The 23,933-nt window shown below is 41.1% G+C and overlaps 2 protein-coding genes across 3 annotated transcripts in view; one reads left to right on the top strand and one right to left on the bottom strand.

The window, feature by feature from the left end:
• Positions 1-8,199, top strand: part of syne1a (spectrin repeat containing, nuclear envelope 1a) — a 126,511-nt gene extending 118,312 nt beyond the window's left edge. The window contains exons 139-148 of the mRNA XM_014990836.2: positions 542-610; positions 937-1,070; positions 1,861-1,987; positions 2,061-2,272; positions 2,515-2,721; positions 2,823-2,951; positions 3,328-3,579; positions 3,674-3,763; positions 4,333-4,391; positions 6,842-8,199. Coding sequence (XP_014846322.2) covers positions 542-610; positions 937-1,070; positions 1,861-1,987; positions 2,061-2,272; positions 2,515-2,721; positions 2,823-2,951; positions 3,328-3,579; positions 3,674-3,763; positions 4,333-4,391; positions 6,842-7,121 — 1,559 coding nt within the window. The 3' untranslated portion in view covers positions 7,122-8,199. The remainder of the gene's footprint in view (positions 1-541; positions 611-936; positions 1,071-1,860; positions 1,988-2,060; positions 2,273-2,514; positions 2,722-2,822; positions 2,952-3,327; positions 3,580-3,673; positions 3,764-4,332; positions 4,392-6,841) is intronic.
• Positions 8,200-8,258: 59 nt separating this feature from the next.
• esr1 (estrogen receptor 1) lies at positions 8,259-22,322 on the bottom strand. Of its 2 annotated transcripts, XM_014990844.2 has the most exons (10): positions 22,213-22,322; positions 21,101-21,526; positions 20,096-20,322; positions 17,489-17,605; positions 16,940-17,118; positions 16,696-16,849; positions 13,982-14,120; positions 12,817-12,950; positions 11,501-11,684; positions 8,259-10,148 (listed from the first exon to the last, which is right to left on the bottom strand). In XM_014990844.2, exons 1-10 carry the CDS (start codon positions 22,221-22,223, stop codon positions 9,860-9,862), a joined length of 1,860 nt encoding a protein of 619 aa, XP_014846330.2. In that variant the 5' UTR covers positions 22,224-22,322; the 3' UTR covers positions 8,259-9,859. The 2 variants fall into 2 exon arrangements, with proteins under 2 accessions (XP_014846330.2, XP_087857912.1); XM_088001786.1 differs by lacking the exon at positions 22,213-22,322 and having other exon boundaries at positions 21,101-22,177.
• Between the last annotated feature and the right edge of the window lie 1,611 nt (positions 22,323-23,933).

The following is a 23,933-nucleotide window of genomic DNA, read 5'->3' as shown; positions in this document are numbered from 1 at the left end:
TTTTTTTTTTTTTTTTTTGAAAATCTGGATTTTCTTTCACCAATGCACTCCTTGTGTTTCCATAGTTCAGAGCCGAGGCGGCCATCTTTGTTTTACAATTTCTATTTATTTTTTTACTTTGAGTTCGGGTCATTTCTATGATGGAATATTTAGGGCCAAGCAATGATTTATTTATCTTAACAATGAGAATAAAGTCATAATATTACAAGAATACAGTCTTGATATTACCAGAATAAATGTGTAACATCAGCAGTATAAAGTAATACATTTTATGAGAATTTCAGGACAAAAAAGTAGCAAAAAAATTTAAATGAGGAACGTTGAGCGTCTTGTGTTTTATGGATAAGGAAATACTTCATATTTAAACATTTCACCATCAGAATATTTTCAGTATTGAGAAAGAACCACTGAGCTGCTCACTTCAGATCTTTATAATTATTGAAACTTTATTCTCATTAAAATGACTTGGCAGCTCGTAGCATTTTGTTGCATTCAGAGATGTTTCCATCATAAGCAGAGTTTGTTGTGTCTCTATCCCCAGATGTAGTTATCCCAGAGAGCCCAGAGGCCTATATAAAACTGACAGAGAACACTTTGAAATCCTCCTCTGGTATGAAACGGCACAAGCTTGGCCAGCATGCTATCATTTACAGCTAAAACTCTAAAATATTTTATCTAACCGATGCTTACTACCACCCTTCCTCCATCATCTTGAATCATCTTTAACTGCATGAAGATCACAGCATCACAAACTGTTGCTTTCCCACATCACCCAGTTTCATTGAAGAGAAACGTCATGTCAGTGATAACGTACCAATTCGCTCCGTGTCGTACTAACTGCATGCCATTTTATCGCATGAGCAGCATGCAAACAAAAGCTCTCGGAGAACAATGTCTTCCTAGCTATCTAACACCTGCCTGTGTTTCCTGATGCAGGTGAGCCTGGACAGCTGGAGGCCAGTCTGCGACAGCTGGACCAGGCTCTGGATGCAGGGCGCTACCACCTGCAGCAGAGAGAGGCGTCCGCCAGCCGCTCCAGCCCCGACATGGACTCAACATACATGGGCTACGTAAGTCCAATGTGTCCCCTGGACACAGAACTACCTGTAGACATGACTCTGGTCCTAAGATTTATAAATTACAAGATTCATAGAGGTGCTTGAAATCCTTGAAAAGGCTTCAAGTTCAATTAGATTTGGAAACTGCAATAAAGTTCAATCTAACATTTGATTTAAAGCCTAAATATTGTTATTTTAATGCATGTAATAAATGACACACACTTTTTTTTCTCATTGTCTAAAGTTAAAACATTTCTTATCTTTGGTCAGTTAGAATTATCAAAATTATGTCCATTTGCTAAAAATGGAAATAGTTTTTCTAAGGTTTTCTTGCCAAAAAACTTAGCAAGAATTTTTTATTTATTTTTTATTTTTTTACTTTCTGTGTATATTGTGTTTAAGCATTTTATTTGAGCAGGAAGGACTTTAACATAATATGTTTGCTTTGTTTAAATGTTACAAATATTTATTATTCCAGATCTCAAGGATCTGTGTAATTGAAATCGGGTGATGTTTTTGTTTTTGTTTCGTTGTATAAGGTGTTTGTGAGAGAGACATTTAAAAACATCAAATTTTATATTTTAGTTTACATTGTCAATGCTGCAGGATACTATATGAAGACATTAATAACAAATAACATCGTACAATCGTGAATTTTAAGCTGTCTTCTTTAGTTCATTTGCATCCTTTTGAGCTCTAATTTGTGCTAGAAGAGTTTGAAAGCTTGCATTAAAAATGCTTTAATTTTTTGGTGGGAAAAGCGTACAAACCCTGAACTGAACGAAGTGATGATTTTTCACAGATGCGTCTAATGGGGGAGTGTCGCGGCAGCATCGACGCCGTGAAAAGAGCAGAAGGAGAGCTGACTGAGGACGAGGACGACCTGCCGGGACTCACCAACCCGACCAGCACAGAGACGCAGAGCACAGGTCCGTCTCTTCTCTCCCCCTCTGAACGTTTCGCGTTGGGCTCTTACTCTAAACGTCCCTCTTTCCCCTCTAGGCGTGATTGAGCGCTGGGAGCTGATCCAGGCTCAGTCGCTGAGCGAGAAGCACAAGCAGAAGCAGAACCTGCAGCAGTGGCAGCAGCTGATCTCGGATCTGCAGACCATGCGGGCCTGGCTGGGTCAGTCGGAGGCGGAGCTGAGCCGGCTGCGGGGGCTGGACGTCAGCACCAACATCCACACCATCCAGCAGAGGATCAAGAAGCTCAAGGTGCGTGTCTGAGTGATACAGACTCCAAAGAACAAAGCAGAATCTTCCATTATTTGCAAACAGACACATTTCATCTGTGAGCTGGTGAACTGGAAGCTGAAGAAGATTATTGAGCTTTGTAGTTAAAACCCCGACTCTCATTTCTTAGCAACTAACACTGTTGCCGATTGGTTTATGGTCAAACCCCGCTGTAAATAACATGATGCTCTACATGCTTTTAGTCTGCTCTCTCTTCCAACCAGGACCTGCAGAAAGGCGTGGATGCTCACAAGTCCGAGGTTCTCTCCATAAACCTGAGCAGCGCAGACTTCCTCCAGTCGGAGCCCGACTCGGAGGAGGCCTGGGAACTGAGGGACCGGCTGAAGGAGATGAACTCGCGCTGGGATCGGCTCAGCGCCTCGCTCGAAGACTGGAGAGAGGAGCTGCAGAGGGCGCTGATGCAGTGCCAGGTAAAGACGAGATGGAGTTTATGAGATTCCTGCAACAAGTCTATTAAAAAAAAAAAGCATTTTTTTAGCTGAAATATAATTAGAAATATAATTTTATTTAGGAGTTCCACGAGACGAGCCACGGTCTGCTGCTGTGGTTGGAGAACATCGACCGCAGGAGGAACGAGGTGGTGCCCGTCTCTCAGAACGCCGATTATGAAACGTTACGACGTCATCACAAAACACTGATGGTATGCGTTTCGTAAAGATGCAATCATAAAACCTGACGGGATAGATTTTGTTTTCCCCGAATCAAATGTAATCAGATAAATCAAGACATAGTCGGATAACATTCGCCTGAAAAAGTAAATACTTCATATACTGCAAAAACACAAAATCGTAAGTGCTTTTGGTCGAGTTCCTAGTGTAAATATCTCAGCACACTTCAAATAAGAGAAAACTAACTTACAAGTAGCTTTTTTGTAAGTTAGTCTGTCTTATTTCAAGTTTACTGAGATATTTGCACTAGAAACTAGTCTACAAATACTTGGTAAGATTTTGAGTTTTTGCAGTGTAAAATGTAACTTGCTGACTTCCGGGTTTTTGTGTGTGTTTTTTCCCCTGCAGCAAATCAGATGTGAGCTGCTGGACTCGCAGCAGAAAGCTTCTTCCCTCCAGGAGCTGTCCGCTCAGCTGCTGGTCAACACCAGGCCGCCGGCGCTGCAGAAGCCCGATCAGAACCAGTCCCAGGGCAGCGAGTGTCTGGAGGCCCGGGAAAAGGTCCACGTCATCTGGAACCGGCTGAGGCTCCTGCAGAGGGAGGTCAGCTCAGACCTGGAGCTGCTGGAGAAGAGGCTGGAGGCCACGGAGGCTCAGCAGGTCAGCGGATGCTCGATGCTGCTGTGGCGTTTTGGTTTTGATTTATTTGTGGGTTTTTATCTGATCCCTAAAGAGCCTCGTTGTTTATTTTCAGGATTACCTGTCGGGACCTTCGAGAAAAACCCAAATCCGAGGATCTGCTAGTCCCAGAGCGGACAAGGCCGGTCAAAGGCGAAGACAATCGGTAACTTTCCTCGCTTTCCTCATCCCCTTCTGAATGCTGCACATCTCATTTAGCTCCCAAAATAGATACTTTAATCGATGCTGCCCTCCTGTATGTTTATGAATACCAGAGATTTCTCTACTTTGCAAATGCTCTGCTAGCACATCCAACGTAATGTAGCCATGCATCCCGCCCGCCCACCTGCTTTTTTTTTTATTTTTTAAATGAGACGTTTTTGCTCCCCAGCATCATATTGTTCAGCCAATAAATGACAAGAAAAACTGGCTTTTCATTTTCAGCGATGACTAGTTTTAGAAAGTATGTTTCTGATGTCAGTAATTGTAACCAGTTTATTATAAAAGTGATTTTTATTCTGACGAGAAGCCAGATTTCTTGGTTCAGAAATCCAATCACCGTCATTGATTACATTGCTGCTCTTTGGTTACTGATGATTCTTTCCCTTAGCGATGTTATGGCTCTTTTTATGTTGTTTTTTTTCCCCTCTCATCTGAGGCTTCGACTTTTTTTGCCCTTGACTGAAACATTCTTTTCTTTTCTTTTACACCCTCCCTGCTCATTGCGTGGTACAGCCTCGAAGCAAAAGTAGTCAGGCCCACCCAGGACACGCTGAGAGCGGCCCGCGCCACAGGTACCTCTCTCCTGGACTCTAGAAACTTGGGACGATGATGGGACCGAAGCTTACACCCACTTTTCTAAAAGAAAAATAAATATTTTGAGACAAGTTAAATAAAAATATGAATGGTTTGTTTTACAAATAATTTTAATTAATAGTTTATTTTTATTCAATGCTTTCAGTGTTCCATGATCCTCCTCACATCTAGAGACCAGTTTGTCGGCTCTTAAATGAGTAGGGACTCGCCTGCGTCAGGCGACTTCCTTTCTCCTTTAAATCTTTTGTTTCACTGCTTTGCTGCTTTTGAATTAGCATCATGAAATAATCCCGTCATTCCTTGTAGTGCCCTCCTGCCCCACTAGATGGCACTACCTCAGCCTCAGTGTTCTCCTCCATCTCCAGCAGTTGTTTTTCTCTCCCCTGTTTCCTTCCCGGTTCATTCTCTTCATAGCTTTCCAGCAGGATGTGGAGCTTTTAACTCCTCCCGGGTTTCCTGCGGCGTTTACTCCCACTCTCTCCTCCGTTTCCTCTTCAGAGCTCACCAAGCCTCTGACTCCCGACATTTCTGACCTGCGCTGCCTTGCAAAAACATTCCCTTGAACTTTAACCACCGTTTGGCGCTTTGCAACCACAAACTTCAATGTTTTGTATTCGGACAAAATCTTCCAAACACGTTAAAAGTCCAAAAAGTGGGGCAAGCATTTGTGTTCAGCTCCCTGTAGTTTGATGAATCTAAATAAATACCTCAGAGGTTTATTAGTGAATAAACAGCATAATGAAGACCAGAATAGTTGGGGAAAATTATCAAACTAAATTCAGAGCAAACCTGGAACAAAAACAACTAGAAGAATAGTTTTGATCATGTGCGTCAAACTCGAGGCTCGCAGGCCAAATCTGGTCCGCCATCGCCATTTCTGTGGCCCTCTAGCCGGCAGAGAGCTACAGAAATAGGGCTTCAAGAAAGCAGTTTTGTGCTCACGTATTATTCTATCAGTCAAATCAAATCAGTTTGTATTCGGACCAAACGATTCATCGTGTTACAACATCCAGACTAAAACCCAAAATAGAGCAGATAGTCTGACTGAGGTTGAAGCATTTTACAATAACGAATAAGCAAAGAACCCAGTCTCAAGCTGTGCAAAGCTGGTGGAGACACACACAAGACTTGCAGCTGCGCAGAAAGACGCTCAGGGCGCATTTTTGAAATTGTCAGAATTATGCATAATTTCATGTTGATCTGTCTCATCAAAACTCAGTAAAGAAGCATTAAAGTTTGTGGTAATAAAACACGACAAAACGTGGGAAAAAAGAAGTTTGAGTGCGAATAACTTTGCAAGGCACCGACTCGGCCTTACGCTGGTCTTGCCATAGATGCTGTAATGTTTTCCACTATCCCCACCTGTTCATGTATACGTTACACACAAACGTTTCGCAGCCGCTAATTATTTAGAACAGGATGTGTGGCCTGAAAATATGAACGCGCGCATGCCTCCTTACAGCTGCAGCGTTGTAAGGAGGAAGCCGAACTGAAATTGGCTGCAGGGGAGGCGGCTGGAGGGATGTGAGTGTTTGACCCTCATTCAGCCTCTGTGAGGATGAGTGCCTGGGAGAACATAATGTTCCTCCCCTTGAAACTTGGCTCCAACTGTGGAAATCTCCAGAGAGGTTTTTGGCATTACTCCTTTTTTTCTGTTTGGAATGATATGTGGCATTGAACTCTCACATAGTCGGCTCTAAAGCCAAAGACTACCCGTCACCCCTCCTCCCCCCGAGAGACGAAGAGCCCACTATCTCTAATCGCTCTCTCTGTTGTGGTGGTGTCTGTTGTATGAAGTGGCTTCAAAAGAAATTATTAATACCACTTGAAAGTTTCACGTTTTACCTACTTTTGATCACAAGCTTGTGGGATTTTATTGGGATTTTGTGTGACAAGCAAAAATAAATGCGTATGAAATCTTTTCTAAATGAAAATGTAAGTTTTTGGAGAATAGCTGAGTTCAACCCGCTTTACTTTGACATTCCTAATAAAGTCCCGAGCTACCAATTTAAAAAGAAATAAATAAATAAATAAATCTCTTTACTAATGTGTAATTTAATCTTGTCATCCTAATTTGGATAAATTAACTTTTTCCCGTTGAAGAAAAGTATAATCACAGCATGATGCTGCTAAGTTTAGATTCTCCTTCCACGGGTTTCCCGTCTCTCCAACATGATCGGGGGCAAATCTACGCCATTCGTTCATTCAAGTCCCAATAAACCACACTGACGCAAATATGTCGAGTGGTATGAATAGTTTTGGAAGCGACTGTGGGTGTGTATGTATATTTCTTGATTTTCCCCTCCATTTTCAGATTTTGAGCCAAAACAATTTAACTGTAGGAGAAAACCAAAAAGTCACGCGGGAACACTCGTGAGATCAGACGTTCCCTCTGCCGCGTCTCACTCTTGTTTGGGTCTTCCTGCAGCCGGAGCAGATCGCCAGGCGCCGCTGGCTGCGTTTCCTCCCGTTCTGACCTCCCAGACGGCACCTCCTCTCAGTCCTCCTCCTCCTCCTCAAACTACCAGTCCTTCCTGCTGCGGGTCTTCAGGGCCGCGCTCCCCGTCCAGCTGCTCCTGCTGCTCCTCATCGGCCTGGCCTGCCTCGTTCCCATGACGGAGGAGGACTACAGCTGCCACCACGCCAACAACTTCGCCCGCTCCTTCCATCCGATGCTGCGCTACACCAACGGACCTCCGCCCATATGAGGAGCAGCGCGCCGCCTCTACCTACTTCTTTGCCAAGGACTCCTCTGAATGTTTTCCTCTTCACTTTGTGCCCTCGAGCAGCAAACTCTTCATCCTGCATTATGAAGTATTTCTCTCTCATTGACGTTGCACACCCCCCCTCAACCCTTTAAAGAAGCGGACCTTCATCTGGACAGTGCTCCTCTTTAGTCCAAATATTTCTTTGTTTTAACTTAAATGTGTATATCTTTTTTAAAGAAACGTGTGAAATCGTTTAAACGAACAAAGCACTATTTATATAATCTATGTTGGGAGCCAAAGTCAGCCGTGCTTTTTGTCCATGATACCCAGTGCTGCTAGTATTTATTTAGTGTCCAATCAGCTGCTAGCTGATGAAGCTAAAGTCTCGAGTGTGGGATATCTGTACCTGTAAATTGTAGAGTAGCCTTCCAGTTTGGAGTAGCAATCATTCAGTCTCTTGGTGTGAAAAGTTTCATTCCAAAATGATACGTTCGAAAATCTTCTCAGACATAAAAGGAAAAAAAAAAAAAAAAAAAAAACTGAAACAGCACAGAAACCCTTCTGAAGACTGGGGGTGTAGCGTAGTATTTTTCTCTAAAAATCACCTACCAGACTCGGAAAATGAAGGTTTAACATGAAAAAGCAACGATTTTTTTTAAAGCACTGTAAAAATTGTACTGCACTGAGGCCCTCCAGTAAAGCTAAGACTCGCATAAAAATTACAGATTTGCTTTCGTAAATGAAAAACAACAAAACGAATCACTTACTTTGTAAATTGCTTGAAATGCCTTTAAAGAAAGGCAGTTTAAAAAAAAAAAAACTTTTTGTTTGAGCATGCACTTGAAGGTTTCCTCCGTTTAAGAAAGCCAAACAATCACTGGTAGTGTTTTAGTAGGTGGCTGTGATATGATAAAAGCGTGCTTTGTAATAACCGTCTAATTATCCGAGAAACACTGCATTGTTTAAACTAATTCTGTAAAGAAAAAAAAAATGAAATAAGAAAATGGTTATTTATGTATGTACAGTTTGCTAATTCAGGAAGATTACTCTTTTTTGCAAATAAAACATGAAGTATTTACTTTTGTGGATTCCTGGACCTGATTTGTTGCATATATTAAAAAAAAAAGTGAGCAAAAGTTTCCCAACATCAGCCTTTATTTACACGCACAGTAAACACATGATAAGTGACGTCCGGTTTGGCTGGATTTATCCTCTAATTCAGTTTAAGTGGCCAAATACGCTCTTCTTCTGACCCTTTTTGAACATTTCCCACACATTTACGCTCTGCTGCCTGTCAACTGATTTTCTGAAATTCATAGATGTCAGAAAGTTCTTCTTCATATCAACACAATTCACACGAAATATAGACATTCATAACTGAAATCTGAACTCTAAGGTCTTGTGGATAACACTCCTTGGTTCCTTCAGGGATACAAAATATCTTTGGTTTGTTTCAAGACAAAAAGAAAAAGGTTGCAACTTCCAGGACATTATTTTACTTTTTAAGAAACTTAAGGATCCCTTTACAAACTGCTAAATCTGATCTAAAGTCTGTAATTAGTCCAGCTACTTGATCTCCAGGCTAACGCTGGATTACGATCAACAGTGTTCTGTTAGCATAGCACAATTAACTCTCCAAACAGAAACATGAGACAAAAGCTTTTATAGTTAAACAATAATAATATCTAGTTTTTGTTTTGAAGTTTTGAAGCAGTAGGAGAGAAAAGCTACTGGAACCTTCTGCAAATTACTTAAAACTTTTGTTTTTACTATAATTTATATAATTGTCCAACAGAAGGAACAAATCTGCATCCGACGCTCCAAGGTAACCAAACCCGCTAAAATATTCCCCTCGTCTGATGGGAAAAGACCAGAAAAGATCATTTGCAAACTTTCTTTAAAAGTACTGAAAAAAAAAATCAACTAAATTTAAAATTCAGAAGTCATAAATTTACCAGTTAGAAATTAGTTGTTATACTTAAATTAGTAGACGAGTAAATCCAGCCAAACTCTGCATGAATTCAATGAATTACTTGAGACTGTGGATGAAAAGTTGAACTGAAGACTTCTCTGCCCCGCCCATCCCTCTGTTAAAGTCTCAGTGCTGAAAACACGGGCCAGGACACAAGCTCACATCAACATTTAGCATACATTCAGAGAAAATTGCTGCAGGTAAGCATAGAAAACCCCTCCTGTACACAGACAGCAGTGGATAACGATTACTCAGCATATAATCCAGGTTTCCTTTAATCTGTAATCAGTGTGGGCTGGATTGATCTGATTCATTTTAGGCGTTTGACCTACAACGCTCATTTTAAAGCTGAATTGATTTAAATTTTGAGCACGGATGCAAATATGTGGCGTTTCATCTTCGCCAGTAATTGATGGGTGATTACCTCCTATATGCAAAAGTAAAAATAATGCCCATTAGTCCTTCAGTCAGAAGAAGTGCACTTTGGTCAAGATGAAGAACACACAAAAACTAGCTGCTCATCCTTTCAAATCACTGCGTGTCAAAGTCTGACAACGTCTCTGCAAAGCAAAAAAGACGAAACTCAGCAAATAAAGGGAACTGAGGCTCAGATTGTGCCGAGAAGCTGAAACTTCTCCCCATTTGGCTATAAAATTACATTCTCATTTATAAATTACTTTCTGATAAAATCAACGGAAATACAACCTTCAGCTGTCATTTTCAAAACTGCGTGCGTCGTTCTTAAAAACGACCGCTGCCCTCCGACTCACAGGACCTGGGTGCAGTCGGAGCGGGAGCCGCCGTACTGCAGGACGCTGGGAGCCGAGGGGGTTCTGATCAGGGCCTCGCCGCCGCCTCGAGGTCCGGAACCGGGCAGGGAGGAGTCGCCCAAACACACACCGCTGGTGGAGGGAGGAGCTATGTCATCTGGAGACGAAGGCTGAGGCGGTTTGACCGGGTGGTGGTGGTGGGCGTCGAGCATCTCCAGCAGCAGGTCGTACAGAGGCACTTTGTTCTTGCATTTCATGCTGTAGAGGTGCTCTATTCCTTTGTTGCTGCACAGGTGCAAACGAAAAGGAGAAAAAAATGATGCGTGAGGCACTTTTATCAGTAAATAAGGTGAAACTTTAGGTAATAATGCATCCTGATGAGTCTAAAAACATCAGTTTCTGCTGTAAAATGCCCCCTAATTTGCTTTTTTTGTGTAAACTTAGATGCTCACATTGCAAATAAATATTAAAAGCATTTTTATTACACTCTAAAAATCCACAGCTACAAATTGTAAGTGTTTTTTTGTCTTGTGGTTTTAATTTGTCAAATAATAAAGATGTGAGGTTATTCATGGAAGATGGTATTAATTTTGAAATGCACCATTTAGAGATTTCTTATAAACAAGAAGGTTTTCACATTTTTTTTCTCAAATCCATCATTTTTCATTCAGATATTATAAAATTGTTTTGCGTATGTGCGATTTGTCGTGACTGCAGGTTCAAGCTTTTAGCAGCTCAACTCTGCAAATGGAGGGGAAAGGTTAGCCCTCAGCATGATGCAAAATGCTGCTACAAGCGCTTAAAAACACCTCGACTCATTACGGCAGATCGGCGTTGTAAGTAATGCAAATTATACGGCTCACCTTTACACAAACTGCTGTTTTTATGGTTTGCGTAAGACAAAAGTGCGAAAGAGGCAAGACTTTCAAACAAATCTGGAATCTAAAGTTGAGAAGAAGAAGATTGTTTGCTTTTGTGTAAACTTTCTAAGAAACTGCAGCATTAAGTACAGTAACATTCAGATGTATCAAAGGTTGTAACACCAAAACTGAGACTGAGAAGCGAATCCGCAGGAACTCAAAGTGTTTCCTAGTTGCTGCTGCCGCTAGTCTGGTGGAGCTGTGTGCATTTCTCCAACATTCATGGAAGAATCTAAGCAACACTCCAGGTATGTTTTTGATGAGGGAGTCCCATTATAACATGATGTGAAACTGGAAAAGTTGATTTCACCAACATTTAATCTTTCCCCCTTTAAACTAATCCTCAGAATAACTTAAGAAACATCACTCCTCTGGTCTTCTGGTCGCATCTGTTTGCACTGTGATATCTTTGCAGCTAAAAACCTTCTTTCTAAAGTCACATTTTTATATTTTGTCACCTTCCTAAAATAACGGCCTGTTATTTTGTAGCGAAAAGAAATTCTGGCAAAAGAAAGAAAGAAAACAAAATCATTTTGGCCAAAAAAGAAAAAAAAAAGACTTGGGCAATTATTTTAGGAAGGTGACGATTTTCACTCTTCTGAAGCCGTTCTGTTTAAAATTAACTAATGTCAAATGTGAAGAAGAATAAGAATAAAGCCTTCATCAAACTAATGTGGATCCAGCAGCGCTCCTGGGTCACTTCTCGTTCGGTTTTACCTCATGTGTCTGATGTGGGAGAGCAGCAGGAGCAGCTGGGCCTGCCGCCTCGCCTGCTGCTGAGCCAAGTAGCCCGATTGGCTGATGTGATGTATGAGTGCATCCGTGATGGTGTCCAGGATACTCTGGACGGCCGCGCTGTCGTGGAGGGGCTCCATTGTTCCGGTGCAGAAAGAAAACGCACCTGATGAAAGAGATGGAAGAGAATCTGATTACTGCAGTTTCAGACAAACGGAGAGAGATTCCAAATTAACGATCTGCAAAACTAATTTGACTTCAGTCAGACTCGTTTTAAAGCAACAAATCCCAACTGCGGTTTGCTTTGACTAGGAGGTAATAAGGGTGAGTCACAGATATAAACGGAAAGACTAATTTAGACTGAAGCATTTTAATCATAAACCACACAAAAGTTCATCATGAACCAGCAGCTGAGCTCTCCGTCTCATCCCCCGGGTATTTCCAACTTCTCTGCTTCGTATATAGAATATCTCAACAAATACCCCACCTTTGCTGCTTCATGTAGTCAAGGCAACAGCTATCACGCATATTGACGATACAGGCCTTTTCAGAACACTCTGTTCGCCTAATTTGTTGCTCTCAGAGCTACACCTCTGTGGGTGCAGTTTGACACTGGTTAATGTTTGCTCTCCGCAGCAGAAACCAGAACTTGTGACGCTGTGGGCATGCAAACAAAACTGTGAAACCTGGAAGCTTGTTTGTTTGTTTGTTTGTTTGTTTGTTTTTTTAACTGGTGACATGTCTCTAATATACACTCCCAGAAATTTTGACACAATTTTGTCACCTTCTTAAAGGTGTGTGTGTCGGTTTGTGTGTAAATGCTTCACAATAAAGGGACAGAAACTCTGGATTCCTAAATGTTTACATGTAAACGTTCAATATTTCTCCACTTTCAGATGAATAAAGGTCAAATCTGATGGGCAGACGGATGGATGAATGGAGGGACGGACGGAGGGACGGATGGACGGAGGGACGGATGGATGGATGGATGGATGGATGGATGGATGGATGGATGGATGGATGGATGGATGGATGGATGGATGGATGGATGGATGGATGGATGGATGGATGGATGGATGGATGGATGGATGGATGGATGGACTGACTGATGGATGAAAGAACGAACGGATGGACTTATGTCACCTTTAGATAGAGGACGAAGGATTAATTTGTGGAATCAATAGGCCTTAAATTATTTTCCAAACTTTCCCAGACTGAGTATAAACCCTGTCCTCATGTCCACTGTCCTCATGTCCACTGTCCTCATGTCCACCTTCACGTTAAGCACTTTGTCTTACCAGAGTTGAGCAGGATGATCGCTTTGAGGCAAACGAACTCCTCCGGTTGGAGTTTGAGCATGCGGAAGCGGGAAGCGGTGGCCAGCAGCATGTCGAAGATCTCCGCCATGCCTTCAACACAGTCTCCTTCATTCCTGGGAAGCAGAATTTACAAACGCAGTTTGGTAAAAACATAAAAACCGCCGATGACATAACAGAAACAGAGCCTAAGTTCTGGTCCGTGGGGCTCCGTCAAAAGAGAAGAAAAGAAAACCTGAGGCATTTTACTGCTATGAATCTATCCAGAGATTAAGAGCTAATCTACTGAATCACTGCACTGCTCCATTTACCAGTATGGCAGCAAAGTGAAGGGGAAGATGGATAATATCCAGTTACTTCAGTGCAAGATAAACTTGGATGGCACAAGGGCAGGGGAATGTGTCAGCCCTGACCCCACAGCATTTTAGTCATCACGTCCAATTGGCGAGGACACTCATTCAGGGACCGGGTTTTAGAGATAATTCTCCATAATACACTTTTGAATCAGATGGAGCCATCAGAGGGTAAAAGCTCTGTCTGCTGCTCGTCTCACTCTGCACTTTCCCTCCTCCTCCCAAAGGTAGATACTGTGGTCTGACCAGCCTGTTTACTCTGAACATGTGGGGAAATGGAGAGAACAAGCTGTGCCTGCAAAGCAGAAAACACCCTTATGTCTCCCTGCATCTCTATTTTCTACTCATCTCTGTCCCTCGTTGAGATCTCCCTGCTTTGCTTCCTTTCTTCTCTTCTCTTCCCTCTCTCCACTGTTCAGTTTCCATCATTCTTTGCATTGAAGACTTTGATTAAAACCAGAGCTGTGATGATTAGGAGGGTTATTTTAGGTTAGGGAGAGGCTGCTCTCCTCTCCACAGGGAGCTGATGATTAGTCTTCCACTCTGTGACAGATGTGTTGGGATGGCACAAAAGCTGGCAAGGTGTGAAATGGAAAATCTACAATGCTGATGTATCACTCTTCAAATGTGTCTGAGATGAAAATGGAAAGAAATGTGGAGGAGGGGCAGGAGTAAAAAAAAAAATAAAAAAAAATAAAGATAATCGATCTTTATTTTTTGTTGGCACATCGATAATCGATGTGCCAATCGATTGGCACACCTGTTAATCTAAAGTTGGTAATAATCCTCTCTACCTGTCCAGTATTAGGTCTTGTGCAAAGATGAGTTTTCCAGGGCAGTGGATTGACCTCCAAATGAGTCCGATCATCAGCACCTCCAGCCACGAGCTCTCCAGCAGTAGAACCTGATCGTGGAGGGAGAGCTGCAGGAAACCTGGAAACAGGAAATGCACCACATCGACCTTTTTTTTAAAGGAAGACGAAAACATCATTACTTTCACCTAAATGTGCATTACAACGAATTACAATGTCATTATAATGCACTAAGACTAAGATTATTCATTTTAGCAAACTGGGAAAGCTAACATGGTGATGTCAGAGCTTTGTAAACTCCTGATTGGTTAATCGTGGTGACGGACGATTAAAATGTTTCATCTTAATGGCAGGGTCACATTTTCATCAAAACCCATATGTTCACAAAATAAGCAACTCTAACAATTCAAAACTTATCTTTGCTGCTAAATTATTTAATTACTGAATAGGAAAATATTGTTTTTTTCAAAGTCAGACAGTAAGACAGAATGTCTTTATTAAAATTTCTTACATTTCTGATTCAAATTTCAAGTAATTTATGACTAATTGAATTAGTGAAATCATTCCACATAATTTGCAGGGATGCACTCGAGTGTCGTGTTGTGTAATAATAATGTTTTCTGTCCCCCCCCAACATCTTGCCAGCTATAAAATTCAAACATGATCTTGTTTTTGAGCAGTGGATGTTAATCTAAATGAATCCAGTCAAGGGAAAGCTTATCGCGGGCTCTCAGCTGTCTAAATTAACATGTAATTACAGCCAGTCTTTTCTAATTGCCCCCCTCTGCACCCTGTTTGGGACTCCTTTCAATTAAAGCTGTGTGTCTGGGCTTTTACTGACGCAGGAGGTCGTAATGCCTCAAAATCAGGATTTACTCTTCCTGTCAGATGAATGTGAGTTAGCGTGCGTTTTGCAGCTACACACCGTAGCTGCAAATGGGCTCGATGGGGTGCCGGCAGATTGACCAAACAATGCTCTCAAAGGTGATTACTGTAATTACCATCACCTTAATGGCTCTGCATTTGTGTGTGTGTTTGTCGTCGAGTAAGAAGCCAGAACCACAAGGTTTGTCAAGTAGTGCATCATGATGAATGTTTACGAGGCACAGAAATTTTGTTAAAAAAAAAAAAATAAAAAATCTTAGACACATAAGTAAGGTCATGATGCACTAGATGTGAGCTTACCTGTAGCTGTGCAGAGTTATTATTAATTTACCTACACTACCATTGAAATAAACAGCTTCCATCACAGATAATGGAGAAAAGTTTCACGACCAAACAAAAAAAGCTTGAGCTAATTTGACCGCCATGACAAGAAGTACTGCGAAGCATGGTGGTGGTAGTATCATGCTGTGTGGTTGTGTCACAGCCAATGGTGTTTGGAGTAACGAAAGAGGACTTCACACCAAAGCACACAGTTGGCTGGTCTACCAGGACAACAATCATGTGCACATCAAGCATTGTTTTCAAATGCATAAAGCTGGCTAACATTAAGCGTCTGGAACAGTTTTCAACTTTAACTTTTATTAAAAATGTGCTGATTTGGCTTTGACGTGAAGCCCATGGCTGGAAATGGACCAAGTGAAATCAACTCAAAGACTCAAATATCAACCCAAAAGGATGCCAGAAGGGCTTTGATGGCTATTAAAAGAATGTGGTCAACAAGCAACTTGCTGCGCGATGTTTATCCAAACGTAAGTGTGGTTTTAAGGATTAGATAAAATCTACATTGAATCTAAATTTGTGCGCCCAGGTTTTACTAAAACGTAAGCCTGACTGCGGTTTTATAAGCCAAGCTTCAACTTCTTGCCAAACATTCTCAAGCTTTGAGTAGAGGCATTAGTTTGGAAAGGTGTTCTCATAATCTTTAGTAATTATGTGAAAAATCCTTTTTGGCAATCACAATAAAACCTATTTCTATTCTGTGTTGTTTGAACAAAAGCACCCAGCACTTGATTACCAAGAGGGGCTAATAGTAATGGCTCCCGCACACTAAGCTTCCTAGCAACAAAATAAGAGATATTTTCAACCTAAACTGATGAACACTAAAAGTTTGACAAGCCTTATTAACCGAGAGCATAATGTAGAAATAAAGAGCCCAAACTATTTTAACTATTTACAACTTGTCTGTATCTCACAAGGTAGCATAACAATGGTTTTGGAATTTATTTTTTATCAAATAACACAAATTCAAGAGTTGAATTTGAATTTCTGGAGCTACATCTGCCACATGCTTTGTTTTCTTCTCAGTAGGTTAAATGTGCATATTACTGAAAATAATCATGACTGCAGAAAAACATAAGACTTTACGAGATATTAAAAGTGAAATGATGTTAAAAGGTGTAAAATACTAAAAAACATAATCAGCGATATTGAGATCAATGACTCTGTTTGAGTATTAGCTATAAACCTGGGCCATTTTAGGCATGTAACACTAAATTAATTATTTAATATTTGTTTTTGCAGAATTAAAAAGACACTTTAAGCATTTAGTCTCTGCGATCTAAAAAGAACCCCTAAAGGCATTTTTAATCTGGGAGGGTTTCTGCAGTTAAGCTGAAATTGTTGTCTGTTTGATAGCTGATACTTGCAAACATTACCAGGAAATATTTAACTGAACCTCAAGTAGACAAGCAGAAGCAAATACATACAAAACAAATAATATAGGAGCACAAATTTAGACGTTTCTCTCCAACCTGGGAGCTTCTTTGCCCAAGCGATCATGTGGACTAGCTCCTTGTCGGCCATGCTGGTCAGCAGGGTCATCATGGTGACCTCAGTGTAGGGTCGGCTCAGCTTCTGACGGGAGCACAGGATCGGGGGCTCAGCACTCTGAAGGAGAAGCAGAACCTGGAAACACAAGAGGTGAGCGTTGATGAGTATCAGGTAAAAATTACAAAACATTTTGTAAAAGGTTGGTTGCAGTAAAACAATGAGCACCTGATCAGACGGCAGGCCGGTCACTGAGGATCTCGCCCCTCCAAGGGCACTGCTGCGTCTCCTCTTATCATGATGAGGTGCCTCTTTGTGCTCCAGGCCTTTTCCAGTCTTTTCTCTGTGGCCGACACCCGCCTGTCGTTTGTCGCGCTGCAGAACGCGACCGCGGTCTTTTCGCACACCTTAATGACAGAACATGTCATTACGTAAACATAAAACGCTTCCTGATGACTTCTGCACATCAGATCTTCTGGTTTTACCACGTCTAATATCTATATTAAACGAATGATGTGGAGAACATAAATAGCTGGAGTGTGTTAATGAGCAGTTGCACTCGTTTGAGAGAAATCTCAGGGTCTTGGTAAGGTTCATGCGTATCTATGTCTAACAACACTCTCTTCTAATTAGCACAGCATTGATCCATCAAAATTGGTTTTCAATTTCTGAGGAAGAATGTGTGTAGCTTAGCATGCAAGTTGTCAAAAAAATAAGTCTCTATAAAAATTGTATGACTAAAAAGAAAAATGAACAAAAAAACAGTAATCTTCTCACCTCCTTTCATCATACCCACTTCGTAACACTTTCTAAGTCGGCAAGCCTGGCAGCTCTTCCTCCTATTCCTGTCAATAGTACACTGATTGGTCGCTGGGCACATATAGTCATTGTGACCTGAAATGGGAGAAAATCTATTACTTTTAGACTGTAAGTTTAATTTTCCATCCAAAATTGAGCTATTTAGCAGCCAGGAACACTCCATTCCCTTTCCTAAATTAATCTACGATGAAGAAAATTAAAACATGGCATCTTGGCTTTGCCATTGCCATGGATACTATTGGTTTCTGTATGATCCGTCATTCTTTGCAAGATTTTCCATCAATATGCTTCAGCTTCAACTCATTAACTAAGCCACCAAACAGATGAAGTTCCTCTGTGCACATGGAGATATTGATATTGTGAGGCTGGAAAAATGTGGTCAATAGCTTATTAAAAAATGCTTCTTCTTTTTTATTTTCAAGCAGTTCACCAACAGTTTTTAAGAAATAAAATAAGGAATCTGCTCAATGTATGTAAGATGTCTTCGTCTTCTCTTTATCTGTGGAGGGACATTAATCAAACTTTAGTTGCCTCTTTGTTTTCACACAAGCTTGCAGGTCATTTACTTGGTATAATGAAAGTTATTATATCATAAAGCTGGAACTCATTTAAGCATTTAACCTTTATCGCTTCATTTTTAGTGGATATTGTAGCTGTTTCTATGAAGTAGAGGGAGGGATCAGGGAAACACTGGGGCAAAAATTATCAAATCAAAACTGATCACTCACATAGAAAACAGTGGGATGTGGGAAACTCTTTAAGAACTCTAGCTGTACATAGGATAAAAACATAATTATTAAAATATAAATACTTTGTGTTTCTAACATTCTCCATTTTAATAAGATTTCAATTTGTCAAGAAAGATTTTGCTCTGATTAAAAAAGAAAAGTCTCCATCTGCATCAACAGCCTAACCTTTAAATTGCCTTCCTGTGCAATTCCACTCGATTCTCATCTCCCTTCACTGCTGCGTCTGGGATTTCTCCCATTGAGCTAGATTTATCCTTTGAACAGAAGGAGGAGTTGTGAATGTTGACATCAATTTTGTGCGCTGCTTTAGAGCAGCAGTCCACCTGCCGTTTTAGCAAGGGCAGCGGAGGAAGTGACCGAAGCCGTTCAGTCCGTGTTCGTCACGCTTTCATGTACTGAGCAAATACAGTCGGAACAAGACAAACGTTTGATAAATTTTATTGCTGGCAAAGAGATCATTGGTCCACTCCCCACAGAGTTTGGCAAAAATATAATATTTAATTTGGCCCCAGGAAGGAAGTGGGCGGGCTAAATGTTAGAGAAGCACAACTTCCAGTAAACTAGATCAATTTTTTTAAACTTCAACAGAGTCCAGTTCTCCAGCCACCAATCATTTCTCAACAGGCGAGGATCCAGACCCTTTGTACGAAGCAAAGTGTAGAACAAGGGGCTGTATTTTACCAGGTCATCAACCGGCTGTCCTGGATCAAAACCAGTTGAAGGGCTGCAAATGGCCCCCATGACCAAACTTTGGACACCTCGTTTTAGAGAAACCGTTTTACCATTACAATAACTATTGTGTATCATGTGATGTGTAATAATTTATTTTCCTTAATACCCTGAAAGAGAAAAAAGGCTGTCCAAGCAAACCTGCCACATAGTGAAGAGTAATTGCCCCCTAAGCTTAATTTATCGCCACTTTTGGCAGGAACCATTGCCATGAAACCCTTTAAATAACAGACAGTTAATCTTTGGTGTGTAGCAACTTTGGTTCAGTCTTTGTTGGAGACATCTAAATACCTTAAGTGTGCTTGAGCTTAAGGTCATAAGCTGAAGGCTTGGACGTTAGGATTTATGGATCCATCAGTATCTACAAGTCTATGAGTGCTGCATTGTTTCAGGATGAATCAGTGATGCACTCAGAGTAATTTTGACAGGTCTTCCACTGGAGGGAAAGTTTACCACTCTTCCATGTTGGGTGTTTGTAGATAATTGTTCTCGCTGGAGTTCAAAATCCTTTGTAAATCTTACCAGACAAAAGGCGCTGATTTGTTTTTCTTAAGCTCAAGATCGTTGTGTGCTGCTTTTCGTCTGCTTTGTGTTGTCACAAGGATTATTTTTCAGGGATTTATTTATGGACTGGCAGTAATCAGGCTTGTCTGTGGTGAGGGAAATAAACCCCAAAAATTTGGTTGTTCAAAGGTAATTCATAATTTAATTAAAAAATGGAGTCATATCGTGACACAGAACTAAGATTGTTTGGTATTTACTCTGGTCAAAAAAAGAAAAACAATCTTTGGGGGTTGGGGGGGTAAATACTTTTTTGAAGACTGTAAGGCCCAACAGGTGGAAGGAAGGTGGAGAGAAAAAACAGGAAATGGGTTTTAGCCTAAATTACGGGCCTCATCGTCTGTCTCTACAAGAAATATTTTTCATTTAAGCAAACGACTTCATTTCTCTGGCTGACGAGAGAGGCACATCAGAGCACATTCATAATTGTGGTCTGATGAGTTCTTTCATGTAGCTGTTCTCAATGACAGATGTAATAAAACACATGATTTAAGCTTCATAATGTCACGGCGGTCTGTCTCCCTACCCTGAATGCTCCTCTTGAAGAAGGCCTTGCAGCCCTCGCAGGACCACACCCCGTAGTGGTACCCGGAGGCATAGTCGCTGCACACAGCACAGAAACGCGTCTCTTTAGCCATCTCAAACCCCCCGGCTGCGGCGCCGGCTCCGACTCCGGCTCCCAGCTCTCCCACACTGCATGCCTCGTCACGGGCGTCACACTGGTCCTCTCTGGAGGCCGGCTGGTGACTGGATCTGCAACAGGCCGTGAATTTTAATTCGGCGATTTGGTGTTCTCATCGAGACAGTTTGTGACGCCAGTGAAACTACACAGATAACAGATTTTATCAGCATTTAGCCAAAGAGTGAAACACATTAAATATATCAAGGATGCGAGATAAAATTATTTTCTGTATTTAAACCCTAAAAAAACAATAAAAGATTGAATTGAACTCTGGCTTAAATAATGACAGAGGCTAAGACCAGGCTTCTGTTTTCCACTTAAATCAGGAAACGTGTTTGTGTACTTCTGTTGCTCTTACATATTGTTCCTCTCTCAAGGTCCTTCACAACGTCCCTAATCTCTGGAATTAGAAACCCCGGACAACGCTTGATACTTTCTGTAGAGATAGCGGTGGTGTTTGGCTGAAAGCAGCAGATTAAGAAGCTGTGTGGTTAACTAATTATGTTTGTTTAAATGGCATTTTGGAGAAGATGCAACTAAAAATGCCAATGTCATTACTCATAAATTGCAAATACTTTGTTCCATTTCTTTTTTTTTCTTTTTCTTTTTTACTTCAATGAGCAGTGACTGCACATAGGTAGCCAAACGGGACCAAAGTGTATAAAAACTGAAAATAAACCAACCAGCCTATTTTCTAAATGTGAAAATCAGCTACACTTTCTCCAAACTTGTGCATAATCTTAGAAATCAAAGCACTGTAAAAGGGACTATAGTCACAAAAAAACCAAAAACATAATTACTCAATTTTACTGTTTTAAAGACACAGAGAAGCATTTTTAATTCCCATACCTGTAAGCTGGCGTTGAGGCGGTTTCCAGATAGTGGTGGCTTGGAGGATGCATAAAGGGGCTGAGCCTCGGGCTGGTGGGCACAAACACAAGAGGACTGGTCGGCCCACTCCCCAGAGAGTGCAGGCTGCCATCCGACGGTGGTCCCTGGGCGTCCAGAGGAGCAGAGAAGTAGCCAGTGGTAGAGTGGCTGTAAAGAGGCGTTGGGGCAGGGGTGGGGGTGGCATAGTCGTACGTCCCTTCCAGGAAGTCAACAGCAGCTACCCCTCCGGAGCCCCGGCTCTCTTCAGGGTACATGTCACTGAGGGGGGCACGGGGTGAGGGTGGGAGACGTGGTGAGGAGAGGGTCTCCAGCTCTGAGGAGGCTGGGCTTATCCTGGGTCTGAGTGCTGGTCCGAACTCCTGCTTGCTCTGCACCGGGTTCTGCCTGAGCAACATCACAGCACAGCAGCAGTGATAAGCAACATGATTTAGACTTGCTCTCCCATTTGCTGTGTGGGAGAGCGTAGTGCTGCTCTCCCTCTCTCTGGGTCTCGTCTTTCCCAATAAGTCCTGTCAAACAACTTGGATGGACCAATAACTGCTTCTCCTCTGTGTGCTTGAAGCTTCTGCTCTCAAGCTCCAAAGGAACAAAAAGAAAAAAAAAATACAGCTAGAAAAGACTCCTCCCAATCTCACTTTATTTTTTCACTGTATTTTTTTTTTTTTTACTCTAATAGATCTCTACCAAAGTGTGAGAGAGAGGGAAAGCAAGTGGGAGAGAGGAAAAATAAAAATAGTGATTCCTAAACAACTTCCTTGTCTTTTCCTCCTCCCCCACAGCTACTTCTAATTTACCTTTGTCTTAGACTGAAAAGCTCTTTATTCCTTACAGCTGGATTCCAGATTGAATGCAACTCCCAAAGTAGCAGCGTGTGTTTGTGTGTGTGTCTGAATATTCACCCCTCATTTAGCTGATATCGAGCACTCTGCGAGTATCACCAGTCTATTTCCTGCTAAATTATTACCCAACAAACACACAGTCGCTGGCTAAATCACAGAGCAAATCAGATACACGTAGACTAAACACTCAAACAGCAGAAAAAGCCGAAACTAGCACGAGATACAACTCACCTCTTATACATGAATCATCCTCGGATATGCTGCGCAACGGCGACTAATTCCCCTTCTCTTCCTCTCTGCCTGCCTCACAGGCATTTAGGTGGGCTCACCGTACTGAGTGGGAACAGTGGAAAGGTTTAAAAAAGGATAAACAAATTAAAGATGCAGCCAAATCAATAAGTGTGGTGTGTTTAAGAGCCAGGTCACCATAACACGGCAAACAAAACTGGAGGTCAAATCTCATTCTGACAGCCAATAATTACACAATCAATCCCATTTCAGGGTATTTTTCATGATTTAGATGTAAAAGGGGGAAAAAATGGTTATAAGAAATAATAAAGTATAAAACAAAAATGTCCTCCGAGCTGGATTTATTCATGTACATGTGAAAACATTAGTTTATAAACAATATTAAAAATTAGACAACTTTGTTTCCCCTGTTTGCCTGAAATTAGATCCTGCTTTAGGTCAGTTGGGATAATCTAAATTATTCATATTTGCCACAAGCCACAAAAATTAGACTCCTTCAAGAGTTTACGTACATTTCCTTTTTGATCATAAAGTTAGTTTGTAATTGATTGGGTGGTGAACTTGCAGTCATGACTCACTGGGAAGACTCCTTTGTGTCTAGGTTTTCACTTCCCGAAATGTTGCTTCAATATTTCATCTTAATGTTTGTTCCTCATGGCGCCATCCATTCTGAGAAGCGCATCAGCTCCTCAGGAGCAAAACGGTGACACAGTGATGCCGTCACGTTCCGTCCCTATTCTTCAGTTTGGATGGCGTTCACAGGTTTGCAAGCTTCCCTGTTTTCCTCATTACGCAACAACTGATATTATGATCAAACGCTTTTGTTTCATCACATCAAAGGACATGTTTCCAAAATGTATGATCTTCGTACCTGAGCAAATTTGCTTTCAGAAATGTTTTTTTTTTTTTTCTTTGAGTGGCCTTTCAGCCCCTACAAACACAGGATTCGTTTCACTGTAAATAATCAAACTTATCAGCTTTGACCTACATCTTCACATGTATTTTGATTTTATGCTCAGGTTGATAAATTCATCACCCAAAACACATTAATGTTTAAGACACAGAACCAACATACATTCTGAAATATATGATAGTGGAAATTTTACCAAGCTGTTTATAGTTGTGTAAACTTGCTTGAATAAAAGCGAAACCTTCAGGCATTTAGAAACCGTTCCAAAGAATGACCCAGACTTGTGGAGGCTTGTGATTCTCCATCTGACATTTTGGCTGATTTGTTTTCGTTTTCCAGTGATGTCATATAGCAGTGCATCTGCATGTCTGCCGGCGTTTAACTCGTATATCTTGAGTTAACCTTACACAAACTTATAAAGCCATAACATCACAAAGAGAGCCTTCCCACATTGCAATGTACAAACTTCTGATTTGAATTAATTGATTAAAAAAGTTTAAAATGAAATGTCTTTAATTCTAGCATTTGGCAAACTACAAATCTTTGGTTAAAAAAAAAAGCAATGGTAATGTATGTTTTTCTTTTTTCACTGTAGATTATCTGTTTTCAACTGCATTTTATGTTCAAAAGAGAAATTGTAGGGTTTGCTCCTTAAATGTTCAGGCATCAGATGTCAAGGCAAGAAAAAAAAAAGGTGAGTCAAGACAACTTTGAGAAATGTAATTTCTCTCTACAACAGGTTTTTAATCTGCAAGAATAAGAGATATGGTCAAACAAATATATATTGTTCAAG

This window comes from Poecilia mexicana, unplaced genomic scaffold (genome assembly GCF_051168715.1).
Source record: "Poecilia mexicana isolate PSO_F unplaced genomic scaffold, ASM5116871v1 scaffold_21, whole genome shotgun sequence".
In the NCBI taxonomy this organism is placed as follows: Eukaryota; Metazoa; Chordata; class Actinopteri; order Cyprinodontiformes; family Poeciliidae; genus Poecilia; species Poecilia mexicana.
This window is presented reverse-complemented; position numbering and strand designations above follow the sequence as displayed.

Bases quoted from the DNA above. Each gene is read 5' to 3' on its own strand.
- esr1 (XM_014990844.2), bottom strand. The intron at 20,323-21,100 runs GTATGGGAATTA...GGCCTGTTGCAG, and splicing joins GCCTCAACGCCAGCTTACAG to ATCCAGTCACCAGCCGGCCT. The intron at 17,606-20,095 runs GTAGGGAGACAG...CTCCCATTTCAG, and splicing joins CTTCAAGAGGAGCATTCAGG to GTCACAATGACTATATGTGC.